This window comes from Andrographis paniculata, unplaced genomic scaffold (assembly GCF_009805555.1).
Source record: "Andrographis paniculata isolate CXL003 unplaced genomic scaffold, ASM980555v1 Contig79END, whole genome shotgun sequence".
NCBI lineage: Eukaryota > Viridiplantae > Streptophyta > Magnoliopsida > Lamiales > Acanthaceae > Andrographis > Andrographis paniculata.
The window spans coordinates 1549694-1565993 of record NW_026137616.1 but is presented as its reverse complement, the minus strand read 5'-3'; the positions used below and the strand labels follow the sequence as shown (position 1 = coordinate 1565993).

Genomic DNA, 16300 nt, shown 5'->3' with positions numbered 1-16300 from the left:
TTTGGTTATCACAATAATTTTACTATTAAATTTTTTCTTCCAAAATATAAATTAAACAATTATTTATTTATATAATATTAAATTTTGAATTTATATTTAAAACAATGTATCTATTTATATTACATTCAGAGTGTGTTTCTTTAGGGCGGAACTAGAAAAATTGATTTTGAGTTAAAAGTTTTTATTTGAATTTTAACATTGATTTGAGTTTTTTAGTTTATTTTGTGCGTAGGTTTGGCTTGAGTTCCAAGAGTTTTTTATATGTAATGATGTTATAACCAATAAATAAAATAATATAAATATATTTTTATTTAAAATTTTTAAAATTAACAATACTATCTCCGTCTCGAAAAAAGTAGCATTTATTTTTTTACATAAATTTTTTAATATTAATATTATATTGATTTAGAATGAAAAAGACAAAGATGCTCATAAAAGAATGATATTTGTATAATATATTAAAAAATTGTAAGGACATTAATTATGTTAGATTGGATAGATAGTACAATTATTAAATAAAAAAATTTTATTCTTGTTTTAAAACAGACAAAAATAAAAAATAGTATCATTCTTATGAAACTGAGGGAGAGAATAATATAATTTGATTATGAATTTATATTATATGTATATATATTTTTAAAATTTTATTTATTTGTATCATAAAAAAATGGTATTTTCTACAAAATAATATATATTATATATATTTTATTAAACAATATTTATTATATTTATCAAATTATTATTGTACAAAAGCCTATGCACGGCCGTGGAGGCAGTGGAGTATTTTTATAAATATTGAGAAAAAAAATGTAAAAAAGTAAAAATCTACAAGTTGCAGCAACTGTCGATCAAAATACACATAGGTAATTTCGCTGGGGATTTTGACTGTGTACAGTAAAAATCTCCAAACTAATTTTGGAGAAACAAACTTTAATGAATGTTCAAATCAAATTTTTACTATTAAAAATATAAATTCAAAAATCAAATTCACAAAGAAATACACCCTTAGTTTTGTAAACCAATTATCAGTCTTATAATTTTAAACTTCTATTATTCTGAATCAAATACACTACATATTTTTATTCATTTAATATTATTTATTTTTTAAAAAATTATCACATCAAATATAATTTTTTTTTTTCACAAAATATCAAATCAAATATTAATTTTATTATTATTATTTTTTTTTTTCGAACTTCTAAATATCCAAAAGCCTAAGGAAAAAAAACCCATTCTAAACAAACTCCAAATCTTGGAAGACGAATAAAGCACTTTACTTTCTGGCCCATTGTTACTCTTCAGGCTGTGTCCAATTTCTGCTATCTCCACTCCAAAGCAACCAGGAATAATATATTATTAGGGATAATAAGGAATATTTTAACTGCGTAAACATGTGTTTAGTTTGTAATCTCATATATATATATAAATATATATATTTGAATTTGTATTCTCACCACCATAGCCAAAACAGTAAGCATGTCAATTTATTGCAGTTAATGATCTATATTATATAGTATATGTGAATGGAAGAATGAACATAAGTGCTATCATTGATAGATGCAGCTGCCATAGCCTGCAATGAAACAATCAAATCAATCAATCAATTAAATCAAATGAGAAGAAATTAAGTTGAAAGGAGGAACAATAACTGATGAAATAAAGGAGGTATGAATTATATATATACTTGGATCGGTGATGACAATGAGGCCAGAATTGGCAAAGTAGCAGTTCCACTGGTTCCTTCCGGTGGACTGATAGTAGAGATTCATGGCGAGGGATGCGTGGCTGAGGAGCGTATCCGGCGTGAAACAGGGGCATCCCTTCCGCAGAACGGTGGCGCAGTCGACACCAGGCTGCGAGCACGCGTAATCGATGTTCGCCATGAGGACACTCTCCTCCGCCGATGCCTTTGCGACGCACCACGTTTTCTGATCATCTTCGTTATTATTATTAGCTGCCATTGCTGCGATGTTAAGGAACAGGAGGAGGACGAAGAAGAAGGGGGATTTCATCTTCGTTTTTGTAACCCTAATTTATGAATCTGCCTGCTGCTGCTGCTGCACTAAAAAATGAAGACGTCCGTGGAAAATAGTTGGGGGTTTCATTTTGCGTCAAATTGAATGACATTTACTGTGACCGTTAATGCAATTTCATTAATAAAAATCTTAATTTATAATAAAAATCCTTATATTAATAATGTATATATTTGTAGCACAATTTCTTCCTTCCTTCCTTCCTCTGATAACTTAACACAGCATCTTCACTACTTCCGCCATTGTTGGCCTCTTGGTTGGCTCTGTCTCCAGACACATCACTGCTATGCTAAATACATGCTTTACTTCCTCCACCGCCGGCCATTCGCACTCCGTCAGCCTCCCATCCATCACATGCTCCTCTTTCTTCTCCAAAACAACCGATCTAACCTGCACTCAGATCAGATGAATTATATACCCATACAAATATATATATATATATATGGATCCTAATCTATGTGCTACCCACCCAAGTCACTAGCTTAGTTCCCTCTTCCACAAACGTCTCGTCGTTTGGCTTCTTCCCCGTGAGAAGCTCCAGCAATACGACGCCGTAGCTGTACACGTCTCCCTTCGCTGTTGCTTTCCCTGTCTCGTAATACTCTGCACAACAACAACGTCATTCATTATATTCAAAGTTTCAAACAATTCATCTTCATCATCTACTGTATCATCAATACCTGGTGCCAAATATCCCAAGGTTCCGGCAACTAATGTGGAGACATGAGTCTTATCAGGCTCCAACAACGTAGCTAGCCCGAAATCGGACACCCGTGCCTCCATTTTATGATCCAGCAATATGTTGCTCGACTTTATGTCGCGGTGAATTATATGCGGAATGCAGTCGTGATGCAGGTAAGCTATCCCTCTCGCAGCTCCGATCGCTATTCGCCGTCGCATCGGCCAATCCAAAACCATCTTATTCCCCATACTATTAGTCCCTGCATCATCAAAACAGCCAAATTAATTTGCTTTCCTCGTAAAGATTAAACTTTTAGGTGAGATGATCATTTAATAATTAGTTACCATGGAGGAGCGCATACAAGCTGCCGGCCGGCATAAGCTCGTAGATGAGGAGATTGTACTGTGGCGCGGTGTAGTATCCATGGAGGGCTACAATGTTGCGGTGCTTGATGTCGCCCATGGCGGCGAGCTCTCTCTCGAAGCTTCGGTCGTGGTCAGCGCTCGACCGGTGGACTCTTTTGACAGCGAAGGAGACGACGTCGTTTAGGACGAGCTTGTAGACGGTGCCGTATCCACCAGAGCCGATCACGTCCTTGCTGCTCAGCTTCATCGTCTTCTTCAAGAAGATGGTTGGTTTTAGGGACTTAGTCGTGGCTGATGGGAACATCACGAGCTTCCCGCCTGTGAATGTGTCTTGAACGACCATTTGCTTGCGTTTCCATCGACGGTAGCAGAGGAAGGCCATGATCATCTTCGACACCGCGAAAGCCACCACTGATACTGTGATGTACATTGGGAGGCTCCATAGTTTAGCCATAGTTTTTAAGATCAGGTCATGGTTCTTCTGCAGATTAAGTGTGAATCTGGGCATCAAAATACCACAAGTTTTCTTGTGTGTATATATATATATATATATGTATGTGTTTATGAAGTTGGATGGAGATTAGGGAACTGTGTGTATGGTGGGTGGGTGGGTGGGTAGTTGATTGACGATGATGATTTGTTTCACAAGCTGAGCAGTAAGCTAAGCACCCTTTATTGATTACTACATACACTAACACTTTATTGACACACAAACCATTATTGGGTCATGATTTTTTAATCTAATTAATACTAATCCCATCTCATTTTATTTGTTATTTTTACTTTTGCCAAACGTATTTTAGGCTATATATAATTTTAATTTTTTTCATTATTACTATTTTTCCTTCAATTAACGGATGTTATTAGCTCAACCATGTGAAAACTTCAATAGTGTGTTGAAAGTTTTGGAATTTTGAATAAATAATACTACTAATAGTTTTTTGTTAAAAAAAAAAATGGTTCAATCTTAACTGCATGTATTATTATATGTGAATATCCAAAAGTCCAATTTACTGTTTAAAAGGAAAAACAAATAATAGTTCACATTTAACAAGTCAAGAAGTAAGACCATAAAGATAAAGAAAACAACAGTTTCAACTTTTAATAGCAATCAGTAAATGATTTGGCTGGTTATAACTGAACGTATTTAAATATTAAAAAATAATTCAAATTTGAATAAAATGAGATATTGAATATAAGTAACCGTAAACCAAATTGACTAAGTAAGAAGAAGACATGCATCATCACTTACATTAAACTTTCAACAGCACAAAAAAAAGCCTACACAAAACTTATATACATAATAATAATCAACATGTGACATTTCATTACTTGGCGATGCCCAATCCAGAGTTGACTATTTTGTGTTCATAAATGCACCCAAAAACTTTGACAAATGAATCATGTGAAAGTTGGGTGCAAGTCCAAAGAGACTTTTTGTAGCAACAGCAGCTGTCCTCCCATCATTTCAAATTGTAAGCCCTGAAATGATTTTAGAATCTTAATTTTGATCATCATCTTCATGCAGACAAATCTTTCTCACATATTCTTCAATGTAAAAAAGTGTTTGGACACAGACAGAGCACATACAGAAATAGATACATAGATGCAGGCCAGACAATTTCTTTTTCATTACTTTCAGTTAGTGTAGTGTTTACAAAGTAAGATGCTAAGAAGTTTCACATGCCAATTGAGTGAATTAATTAATGGTGGACGATGAAGAGTAATTGTTAGCCAAGCCCAGATAAAATCCAATCCTAGCCGTTGGTTTCAAAACGTAAAATGTAGTGCAATAGGAATTACATCATACTTTCTCCCCCCCGGTTAAATGGAATCCATGGATTCATCGTCGACAACTGCACAAAAATAGCTTTTACCAAGCCAAGGGATACCAACTCGGACCGGAGGTGCCAAGTGCGCAAACTCCAGTGATTTACGCTTATGACATTATCTACTGCAGACACTCTTTTTGTTTCCAGGACGATGATAAGAAGTCGAGCTTCCTTAATATCTGGAACACTGAAGACAACAAAAGCCTCTGTTAGGTGTCTTTTTGACTAATAAAGTTGTATAGAAACTGGATAAGTCGAGTATATTGGGTAATAGGTACAAACTTGACTCGGATTAATAAGGCGTCAACAGATCATATCAACAAAAAGATACCAATCGGCTGACTTCCCAGCCATTTTGAAAATGATAATAGTGAAACTCTTTAGTTTGTATGTCGTGCAAGTAGTTATTAGAAAATGCTAAAAGCTTAGCACAGAGTAAGCAAGACATACATCATATGGAGTACAGAATGGACTATCGGGGGCCTTGTGTACGCTGCATATAAGAACCCCAAGCACCAGCTCCAGGTCCATACTGAGGATAACCTTCGGCACCAGCAGGTACCTGAAGTGTGATTGTCAGTAATATTGATTAGAATATTTTGTATTAGATGTTAAAATTGCAAAGAACAGCAGTTGAAATTGGCATCATCTTTCTTAAACAAAATGTGCCTAAGAGAACATACATGGGAACTTACAGGATGTATCGAGTTTGTAGGTGTCATGCCATAACCGATATAGGGATTCCCAGGATCCGGATTGCCATAATTGACATTATAATTCAAGCCTGCAAGAATCAGGAAGGCAACTTTTACAGACTGTAAACCATTAAAAGAAATCATTAGCTTAACGCAGAAAGCATCATCTAACTTCTATAATATAATGATGAATCAAACTTTGATTATAAAACTGTAGTTTCCATTGTTCTAAGAAACTCCTGACATGCACAAACACAGTTATAAGACAATCATCATTGAAGCATACCGATCATGACATGATGTAAATCTTCCACGTGCAGTACAAACTTCCAAAAGGCTAGTGACAACTGACAAGCTAAAGTATGTGGGTACCTTATAATTGCATGTTGATTTCCGATTGTAATACATGCATTTTCTCATTGCAGAGCCACCTTATTTAAAACCAAGTTTGATTAGTTAAGTTCATTCCAGGGTCTCTACCTGAACAAGTAGCTTACAAGATCTCCACCTAATCAACAAATAAGAAGCTAGCGTATCCCTACCAACCAAGGAGCTTATGAGCCGCCTTACAGAACTCGCACACACCAAATTACAAAAGCAACAAGTAAAAGTTATCCATGTTACATGTTTCTTATATTCTTACTAGAGATGCATGTCAAGACCCATTGACAAATAGGGCTGCCACTGTAAACACACACACACACACAAGGATGGAACTAAGTGTCAAATCAGTGACTGAAGTTTGAAACAGTTTTTTCTTGCTTGGAATTGAATTGTGACCACAATATTTTTGCTCATAAAGAGTTTTTAATGGGCAATGCTTTCTATGCTCATGAGTTTATTAATGGGCTATTGGATTTGCATTCCCAAATGGTTTAGGGGTTCATAAGCTTGTTAGGATATTATAGCAAACACTTCTGTCTTTTATACGGCTTGGTGCTCTCAGATGACTTGGATTTTTTCAAACAACTTTCTCAGTCAGCACCAATTGTCGTTAAGGTGAAGCCTCACTCAATCCTTCTATTTCCTTCAAGTTGGTCTACGTTTTCACTTTGCCAATAGCCTACATTTTTCCCTATTGAATTGATCATTTTATTGCTTAATTATTTGTTCATATAATGTCTCAAGTGTTCCAATATCCTCATGCTAATCTGAAGTACACAACCTTAATCCATAGTATCTTGTCTAGATTTAGTCATTTCAAATTCTTGTGAATTAGTGAGACTATACTTAGCACACTAACAAGCATGTCATGATAGGAATAAAAGGAAATGACTCATAGTGCTATACAAAGTTGCAGTAGCATAAACGATATAAATATGAAAGAAGTAAAGAACATGCAATATTGTGTCTGCATAGTTGAACAAAGCAGAATGACATAAGCTTATTCACTTTCTGAGGGAACCAAATGATAATACCCAATGCTCTAGCATGTAAGTCATAGAGGATAAAATTCCAAATGACTAGTAATGTTCATCCTGTGCAGCCGGACATCAGTTAATAATCAGAAGGATGTATAATGCAGTTGTTTCGTTTGAATCCTTGGAAAATCTAACTAAAACTGTGATGAGCGTATAGACATAAATGAGAGAACTATGCACAAGCAAGATTGCAGTCTCTTCCTATATACTCTCCCTGAGATCCAATATACAATTTTCAATATCAAGGTAAAGAATATGATACAAAAATGAACGAAAGGAAAACAAAAATGAAAACCTTCCAAAACTCAAAACATAATTTGTGCACCCAAATTTTTTATAAAGACTAATACCTGGGTTTAGATCTGGTTTGGCTACATGAGCTCTCTTTCCAGCGTTAGCCAATTCAGCCCTAAGTTTTTCCATCTCTCTGGCCATTGTGACTAATTTGCCCTCCATCATTTTACCATGTTCAAAACTTTCAGAGAAGGCCTTTTTCTCATGCTCAGTAGCCACCCTGTTACATAGAAATACAATCACAACGATGCACTACCGCATAAAATAAACATATGTGTCTATACAAGCAGTAAAATGAATCCATGCCTGGTTTGCTCCAGCTCTTGCTTCAAACCTTCTATTTCGGACTTAATTGCTGGAATCTGTTGAAGGTCTGATGTAACTCTACCTAAATCATGAGTCATCATTTGGACCTGTGTAGTAAGATCTTGCCTTGCGGCAGTTAATTCTTTAATATCCATATTCACCTTCATAAGCTCTGATCTCATAGCATTGGCAGCAAGAAGTTCGTTTTCTAATTTAACAGATTTCTCATAAAGTTCCCTTGCTTTTGCGTCCTTCTCGGAATGCAATGTCCGTCCATAATTGTCAGCACGCTGAAGTTCATACTGAACAGCTTCCAATTCCTGTCTAAGAGCTACATGAGTTGCAGCCAACCTTTGGTTATCGACTAGCAGGGCTTGGATATCATCGTGTTGAACTGCCAACCTCTCCTCTATGATGGCTGCAGGGTGCGGAGGGCGCTGCCTGGAGCCAGACAAACTATAATGGGCCTCCCTCATATCTTCACGTACTGGAGGGTGTTGCCCATGGGACCCTCTGGCAAAGGGTGGTTCATACATAGGCAGGTGGTGAGGACCACCGCGGGCACCTCCTTTGGTGGGAATCGAAGGCCCTCGATTTCTTCCAGACATTACTTTTTTCTTTTGGTATATTTGGCTGTGTTGATCCTTTGTGTAACTCAAGCTAAAAGAGCTTCTACATCAAAGAGAAGAATATGCTCCCCAAATTAGTCTTGCTAACAAAGAACTCTGAATAAAATCCAATTTCTAAGATAAATGATGATTTTTACAAGAAATGACACGGCAAAATGGATCAGCAACCAAACAGATGCAAGAGAAAGGAAATATAATTATGGAGTGTATCAAACGAAATTATTACTTCATTCCGTAACCCAGAGATAAACAGATGAAAACCATACAGTATCGAATACGAGTAAATCCAATCAGATAACTAATATGGCTATACAAAAACGGGTGTTCCAGCAAAGAATCCCAGATGCATATTCACAAATAAATAGACAAAAAAACGAAAAAACTAACAGAATACCGGAATTAGGGAGAAGTATAAACACTGGAGAAAGAACAAGCTTTTACATAACACGCAATCCATATGACAGATGAAGCAGAAACACAGCAACCTAATGGAAGGTACAGCATTCTGAACGGGAAAAAATGATTAACCCGCGGACGAGTGGGAAGCAAGCCAGAGAATCAGTTTGGATGCAGGGGAAAACCGCACCGTTCGTTGTTGCCAAACGGGAAAAGAATTCCAAGAACCCTAATTTCAGAATAAGGTTGCACCCAAATAAATTGCCATTTGCTTTCTATAAATTAAAAATCAAATTGCAAATATTGGCCATTGGAATTTGGGTGTGTTTGTTTATTGTTTCATAAAGGTTTTAAAGCTTTGTTATTTGGTTAATACTCCATTCGTCCCTAATAAAATAACTATCTTCCTTCACTTTTCTGTGTCCCGCATAATAATTTCTTTTATTTTATATATATTTTAATTATATTTTAAATTTTATAATTTATAATTTTTTTAATTTTAATTAAATTAATTTATTATTTTAATTTTAATTTATAATTATATTTATTATATAATAATTATTTTTATTAATATATTTTTAATTATATTTTATTTGAATTAAAGTATCTGAAGTGATAGTAATATAGACAAAATATACGAGAGGTGTGTTTGTTTGGGAGTTTGGATTTAAATAGTAAAATTTTTGAATTTGAATAGTTGTATGATGTGATATAAATAGGTGTTGATGTGATATTTTGAATGTAAAATTGATTTTTAGTATAATATAAAAAATAAAAAATATGTGTCTGATTTGATGTTTTTTAAGGAAAAAAATTTGATGAACAGTGGATTGAAAATCCAATCTCCCAAACAAACACACCCAGATAGAAAATATATTATCTTGGGTGTGTTTCTTTATTTATCTACCTTTAAAATTTTTCATTATTTGAATTATATAAAATTTTGTTCTTTATAAAATAATATTCATATTGCATATATTTTTTTAATTTAATGGTCTAAATGTATATGAAAATGGCATTAAACTTATGTAGACACTAAAAATATATGTCTAAAATCAATTAAATATCATGGAAGAAAATAAAATTCTAATAAAATAAATATATGGTATTTAATTATGCACATATGTTAATTTTTGTAAAATAAATATCAACCATTAATGCAAAAATATGCTTAAAATGTAAGATATCATACAAATATTACGTGCATAAATAAAGTCATAATAAATTTGGCAGCAAAATAAATTAATCTTGTCAATAAATAAAGTATATAAATTAATATATTTCAAAAAAGACAATGATAAGAAGATTTTGACGAGAAAGGAAGGTGCACAATCAAATCCGTCAACAATGAAAAGCAGCATCTGATGGAAAACGAAAGATTATAAAATCTTTCCACAAGTGGCACCATCCGAAAAGGAAGCCAAGGCCACCCTGCCCTATAAATAGGAGTCTTGGCCAATTCATTAGACACCGAAGTTGCATCAAGGATTCAAGCAAAGGGGTAAGTCTCTAGACTCTCTCTTCATGTTCTTCGTGTCCTTCGAAGCGTTCTTCGTCGAGAGTCACTAATTTGGACAAATGACCCAATATTGGTTGACGAATCGATGAAGTTAACGTTCTTTGTCGTATGTCCAAGCCGGAGGAATGATCAAAGCTCTCAAAGCCGTCGAGGAATTCGTCAAAGCCAAGGGAAGGTCTTCAAAGTTTCTATCAAAGCTTCGAAGTGTTCATCGAGTTCTTCATAAAAGGCGCAAACTCGGCCTTCTTCGATCCAAAAGTCAAAGGGACATGCCACCAAAAGCGTTACGGAGCACCAAATCTACCTCCTCAAAGATCAAAGTCCGGATCGTCGAAAGAAGACATTAAATCCAAAGCCGACGATCGAATCGCCCACGCGGAGACCGAAGCTCTCCAAAAGGCGGAAAAGGCAAACCAAAGATTAAAGTTGCGGATCGTCTAAATAAGACATCAAATCCAAAGCCGACGATCGAATCGCCCACGTGGAGACCAAAGTCCTTCAAAAGCGGCAAAGCCAAAGCAAAGGTCAAAGTCGTGGATCGTCTAAAGAAGACAACAAATCCAAAGACGATGATCTAATCGCCAATACGGAGACCAAAGTCCTCCAAAAGCGGCAAAGCCAAAACAAATGTCAAAGTCGCGGATCGTAGAAGACAACAAATCCAAAGACGATGATCAAATCGCTAATACGGAGACCAAAGTCCTCCAAAAGCGGCAAAGCCAAAACAAATGTCAAAGTCGCGGATCGTCCAAAGAAGACAACAAATCCAAATACGATGAACAAATCGCCAACACGGAGACCAAAGTCCTCCAAAAGCGGCAAAGTCAAATCAAAGATCAAAGTCTCGGATCGTCTAAAAAAAGACATCAAATCCAAAGCTGACGATCAAATTGCCCGGACGGAGACCAAAACCCTCAAAAAACCGAAAAAGTCAAACTGAAGACTAAACCTTTTCGAATTAAAGAAGTCATAAAAAACCAAGTTGGAAAATAAATCGACCCGGAAGGAAAATCAAAGGATTAGTTTAAAAAATATGACCCGCTTTAAATTCAAATCAAATATAATTTGTACAAAGTTTGTATTTATTAAAATAACACAACCTTTTATCTACATCGTAGAAAGTGAAATAAATCACCGCATAATTTGGGAAGAGTAATTATATGATGATTAATTAATTAGTAATAAACCAGCAAATTATTCTGCTTCTACCACAACTAATCACTCTTAAGGGTAGAAGCAAGTTTTACTTAGGGTGTGTTTGTTTGGGACATTGGATTGGATTTACACTATTCATCCAATTTTTTTCCTTAAAAATATCAAATCAAACATCTATTTTTTATTTTTTTATATTATACTAAAAATCAATTTTACATTCAAAATATCACATCAACACCTATTTATATCACATCATACAACTATTCAAATTTAAAATTTTAACTATTCGAATCCCAACTTAAAATCCAAACTTCCAAACAAACACACCCAGTCGCCGGCACAGGCGGCAGAGCTTCTTCATTAATGGCGTCCTCTCTCTCCATAATGTGGTATAATTTTTAAAATGTTTAAATGGATATTCTAATTTTTTTTAATTATATATGTATTGAATTTATTTTAAAATTACTAATATTGTTAATTACATAAAAAAAAATATAATATCATAATTAACTATTATTACCGTGTTAATTATAAAATGTGTCAATTGAACGGGAACGAAAATAGTATTTTGTTAAAACACAAAAATAAAAAAAAATAAAAAAAATACTTCTTCCATCACAATCCAAAAGAGGCCTTTTAGCTATTGTAATATATTAAAAAATAATCATATTTTATTGTTCAACTAAATATTTTTATTCTATGTATTTTATATATACAGATCAATTTCAATTTCATGTGTAATGATATATTTGTAATTTACATAAAAATTGAATTATATTTTAGTGTTAGTATATGTTACTTTACTGTAATAATAAAGAGAGTGTGTAACATACTTTTTGATATTTTTACTTTTTATACTTTACATGTAATTGATTGTGTATAAAATGATATATTTGTAATTCTTGCAAAAATTATAAGATATTTTGGTATTAGTACGTGCTTACTCTACTATAACAAAGATAAATATATTCTTTAATAAAATAGATGAAAGTGATAATATTGATCCTTTGAGTTAGAACGAAAATATAAAATAGTCTCAAATTGTATGATCTTGCATGTAATTTTCAATTTACGTAGATCATTAGTTAAGCCAAATGACAAAATCAGGCACTCTTTAACATTTCCAAATAGGCCTATATGATTTATAAGTTTTTGCAGCTTATCAATCACACATTTCCAAATAATTCTATATGACTTGTTTGGTTTCAATCTGAAATGTAATACTAGTTCTATTTGGTTATTTTCATTAACAAGTCATAGTTATTTTATTTGTGTATGTGTCACAATTTAAAAAACACTAAACCATTTCCAAATTTTTTTTTACATGTTTTGCTACTTGCTTGTCATTGACTTCTTAAAATCAACACTGGATGTATATTTCCAACCAAACTACGAAGACAAGCAACCAATTATTACGATTTAGTTGTAGTTGCTATGACTTGTTGCATGAATTTTGCTTATAAATTTACCTTGATTTTCATAAACTTAACAAGATTATTTATTGATTTACATATAAATTTCACGAAATTGATACGATTCACAAACTATAAAGAACTCCAATTACTGTTTGGATTTGCTTACCCGATTATTAGTTCTGTTTTGATTTTGAGTTAATCATTATTATAATATAAAAAATTATAAAAATTGCATAGTAATTAAAATTAACATTCAAGTAAAACATAGCCTCATCCATAACAAAAAATCTTCCAAACTCGGGAAAAAAAAAAAAAAAAAAAAAAAATCTATCCAAACAGAAACGTAATTTAATGGCCTAAATGTATATGAAAATGGCATTAAACGTAGAAAGTGAAATAAATCACCGCATAATTTGGGAAAGAGTAATTATATGATGATTAATTAATTAGTAATAAACCAGCAAATTATTCTGCTTCTACCACAACTAATCACTCTCAAAGGTAGAAAAATTATTAGCAAGATTTACGTACTGTCGCCGGCACCGGCGGCAGAGCTTCTTCATCAATGGCGTCCTCTCTCTTCCTATTTCTTCTCCTCGCTTTCGCCACCCTATCGCCACCGGTTTGCGCCTCAATCCTCAATCGGCGGGCGTCGCTTTCCCGATCACACCCCGTTGCCGAGCCAACGTCGTTATCCGCAGCGCCGATAACCTACTTCGAAGTCACCAAACCCATCCCCCTTCCCAAAACCAAACCCTACTCTTACCTCATCCTTCAACACGAATTCGCCGACACCTACGGAAAGCCGCCGGTCACCGCAGACTACAAACCTCCCTCCGATTTCCAGAAATTCTCCAAAATCGTCCTCGAATGGACTGCGACTGCCAAAGGTAGGCAGTTCGACAGGATTTTCGGAGTTTGGATCGGCGGCGTCGAGATTCTGAGGAGCTGCACGGCGGAGCCGACGAAAACCGGCATTATCTGGACGGTTAAGAAGGACATCACCAAGTACTCTTCCGTGCTTTCCAAGGAGCAGACGGTGGCGGTTTATCTCGGAAACCTAATCGACGACACCTACACCGCCGTCTACCACGTGAATCTGACATTCCACTTCTACCCCGCCGATGAAATCCGCGGCCAATCGTCCGATTCCACCGCCGCTCTGGTCATCCCTGTCTCGAGGAATCCGAATCTCCCGTCGAACGACGGCCAGTGGTTCAATATCCAGAGCTACACCGATCACGGAAGCAAACTGGTGCAGATTCCCCAAAATACTTACAGAGCTGTGCTGGAAGTCTACGTATCCTTCCACGAGACCGACGAGTTCTGGTACGGAAACCTTCCGTCGGAGTACACGAAAGCCAATCGGCTCACCGACGACTACAACGAGAACGGACCATTCCGAGAGGTTCTAGTCGGATTGGACGGTGCAGTAATCGCCGCAATTTGGCCTTTCTCCGTCATCTTCACCGGCGGTTTGAATCCACTGCTATGGCGGCCAATAACCGCCATCGGTTCCTTCGATCTCCCGACCTACGACGTCGAGATCACTCCATTTTTGGGGAAATTATTGGACGGGGAGCCTCACAACATCTCCTTCACCGTAACAAACGCATTGAACGTGTGGCTAATCGACGCAAATTTGCACGTATGGTTAGATCCGAACTCCGAGAAAACTTCCGGTGAGCTCCTAAATCACTCGTCATCTCCTCTCTCCATGTCGCTCCAAACTAACTTCAAGGCCTCAAATGGATCGTTCATCACCAAGGCCTCTAGGTCAATTACTTCGACCGGGACGGTGAAATCCTCGCATGGCATCGTCACTACCGAATCGCGGCAAGAGCTGAAGTACCGGAGCAACATAGTGACAGGGATGGACGGAAACTTGGAGATACTCTATCAGAGGATAAAGTCCACCGGCAAAGTGGATGCGAGGAATTCGACATCGCCGGCGCATTCTTCTGAGTCATCCAGCATGTACAGTCTGTATACGTATTCGGAGGAGAAGGATGGGGGAGATGGAGAAGTGGCGATTACAGTTAATGTGACATTGGGGATGGATGAGAAGAGGAAGAGAGTTTGGAGGTCGGGAAGGTCAATTAGCAGAGTGAAGAATTTGCAGAGAGGAGATGGATATTTGGTTATCAATGGGAAGAATTTGAGCGGGGTGGGGAGGACGGAGCAAGATTATTATTACGGTGGGGATGAGTGGTGCTATTCCAGGAAGATCCGAAGCTCGAACTACAGTATTCTCCATGACAAGGTGAGTGAGAGCTGCAAGATCCATGGAGGTGACAGGTTTTGATTTTGAGTTCGTGGAAGTGGAAATGATCTATGATTATGAATAAAAAGCTTATTTATCTATCTCTCTCATTTCTATATAACTGTAAATTTGGTGACCCTCTATTTTCTTAAATTTAATTTAATTATTTTTTTTTTAATGTTACCATGCTTTTTTATAACAAAATATAGCGATCAATTAGTAATAATAACAAAATATAGTGATCAATTAAGATTAAAAAAGTAAAAAATTATACATTTAATATATATATATATATATATTTATATGATGTGGGAATGACAATAAAAAAATAAAAAATGTAAAGGTAAACAAAATTATACTTTTTTAATAGTATAATACAATAGTGTTTGATTTTATATATAAAAATAAATAACTTTGAAATATATGTTAAAATTTTGTATTATTTTAATTTTTCTATTTAATGTATTATTTTATCAACATTAGAATTAGTTTGATTAAATTATTATTTTATTTTATTATTTTAATTTTTTTTTTTTTTGAAAAAATCTTAATTTGTTTTTTGAGTAATTAAAAATATCATGACAATTCATACAATTACTAATTAAAAGAAAGAAAGAATAATTAAAAAAAAGGTATATTTGTATAATCTTTAATATCATGAATTTATTTGATTGTATTTTAAAATTGATTTGAAATAAAATATCAATAATTTTTGTTTAGATGTTATTTTAAGTATACTAATATTATATATATATATATAAATATATAAGTATATTCTATCATCTAAAATAAAAAAAAAAAAGAAAATTCATTATTGCTAAAGAAAATAGTTTAATATATAGTACTTTTACTATAACTTTTTTTTTAATCATTATTATTATTATTATTTTAATTATAATAATAGCAGGCGATTCTCTTATCTTATTTTATGTAATTTTAACTTGTATGTTTTTTATATATTTTGAGAATGCAACAATAAATAATTATGGACGTATATATACATGGGTGTGTGTCTTCTTTCCAATGTTTATTCCACTTTGAATTCCTCAGCTTTTCAATAAAACAATACTTTTTACGCTAAAAAAAATAAATTTTAAATATAATACTATTTGACTATAATTTTTTAATTATTTGATTTTTCGGAGAAAACATACTTTAAACTTATTCCTCGTCTATATTTAGAAATGACCTTAGCATTTTCTTAGGATCGCGATTCTCACTCCGAAGAATGTCACATATTAACGTCGTTCCGCGATGGTCTCAGCCAAATCCATCAGCTTATGGAAGATTCAAAC

General features: G+C 34.5%; 4 protein-coding genes across 9 annotated transcripts; 1 reads left to right on the top strand and 3 right to left on the bottom strand.

Moving 5' to 3' along the window:
* Positions 1-1396: 1396 nt before the first annotated feature.
* Positions 1397-2012, bottom strand: LOC127240500 (major pollen allergen Ole e 10). Its single transcript, XM_051259217.1, has 2 exons — positions 1685-2012; positions 1397-1573 (listed from the first exon to the last, which is right to left on the bottom strand). The coding sequence occupies exons 1-2, from the start codon at positions 2010-2012 to the stop codon at positions 1548-1550; spliced, it is 354 nt and encodes a 117-aa protein (XP_051115174.1). The 3' UTR covers positions 1397-1547.
* Positions 2013-2221: 209 nt separating this feature from the next.
* Positions 2222-4549, bottom strand: LOC127240496 (receptor-like serine/threonine-protein kinase At1g78530). 2 transcript variants are annotated; one of them, XM_051259211.1, is made up of 5 exons: positions 4413-4549; positions 3060-3561; positions 2714-2974; positions 2503-2636; positions 2222-2423 (listed from the first exon to the last, which is right to left on the bottom strand). In XM_051259211.1, the coding sequence occupies exons 2-5, from the start codon at positions 3532-3534 to the stop codon at positions 2247-2249; spliced, it is 1047 nt and encodes a 348-aa protein (XP_051115168.1). In that variant the 5' UTR covers positions 3535-3561; positions 4413-4549; the 3' UTR covers positions 2222-2246. The 2 variants fall into 2 exon arrangements, with proteins under 2 accessions (XP_051115168.1, XP_051115167.1); XM_051259210.1 differs by lacking the exon at positions 4413-4549 and having other exon boundaries at positions 3060-3626.
* Positions 4550-4689: 140 nt separating this feature from the next.
* Positions 4690-8991, bottom strand: LOC127240497 (protein FLX-like 1). 5 transcript variants are annotated; one of them, XM_051259212.1, is made up of 6 exons: positions 8652-8991; positions 7629-8300; positions 7379-7542; positions 5596-5696; positions 5363-5474; positions 4690-5099 (listed from the first exon to the last, which is right to left on the bottom strand). In XM_051259212.1, the coding sequence occupies exons 2-5, from the start codon at positions 8234-8236 to the stop codon at positions 5385-5387; spliced, it is 963 nt and encodes a 320-aa protein (XP_051115169.1). In that variant the 5' UTR covers positions 8237-8300; positions 8652-8991; the 3' UTR covers positions 4690-5099; positions 5363-5384. The 5 variants fall into 5 exon arrangements, with proteins under 5 accessions (XP_051115169.1, XP_051115171.1, XP_051115170.1 ...); XM_051259214.1 differs by having other exon boundaries at positions 7629-8297; XM_051259213.1 differs by having other exon boundaries at positions 8743-8991.
* A 4266-nt stretch (positions 8992-13257) lies between these two features.
* LOC127240577 (peptide-N4-(N-acetyl-beta-glucosaminyl)asparagine amidase A-like) lies at positions 13258-15089 on the top strand. Its single transcript, XM_051259318.1, has one exon. The coding sequence runs from the start codon at positions 13308-13310 to the stop codon at positions 15045-15047; it is 1740 nt and encodes a 579-aa protein (XP_051115275.1). The 5' UTR covers positions 13258-13307; the 3' UTR covers positions 15048-15089.
* The last annotated feature ends 1211 nt before the right edge of the window (positions 15090-16300 follow it).

Coding starts and splice junctions, on each gene's coding strand:
- LOC127240500 (XM_051259217.1), bottom strand. CDS start 2,012: ATGAAATCCCCCTTCTTCTTCGTCCTCCTCCTGTTCCTTAACATCGCA. Junction 1,574..1,684: donor CATTGTCATCACCGATCCAA/GTATATATATAA, acceptor GTTTCATTGCAG/GCTATGGCAGCTGCATCTAT.
- LOC127240496 (XM_051259210.1), bottom strand. CDS start 3,588: ATGCCCAGATTCACACTTAATCTGCAGAAGAACCATGACCTGATCTTA. Junction 2,975..3,059: donor CTTGTATGCGCTCCTCCATG/GTAACTAATTAT, acceptor TTGATGATGCAG/GGACTAATAGTATGGGGAAT. Junction 2,637..2,713: donor CTTGGGATATTTGGCACCAG/GTATTGATGATA, acceptor GTTGTTGTGCAG/AGTATTACGAGACAGGGAAA.
- LOC127240497 (XM_051259212.1), bottom strand. CDS start 8,236: ATGTCTGGAAGAAATCGAGGGCCTTCGATTCCCACCAAAGGAGGTGCC. Junction 5,697..7,378: donor CAAACCAGATCTAAACCCAG/GTATTAGTCTTT, acceptor TGATTCTTGCAG/GCTTGAATTATAATGTCAAT. Junction 5,475..5,595: donor TACATCCTGTAAGTTCCCAT/GTATGTTCTCTT, acceptor ATCACACTTCAG/GTACCTGCTGGTGCCGAAGG.
- LOC127240577 (XM_051259318.1), top strand. CDS start 13,308: ATGGCGTCCTCTCTCTTCCTATTTCTTCTCCTCGCTTTCGCCACCCTA.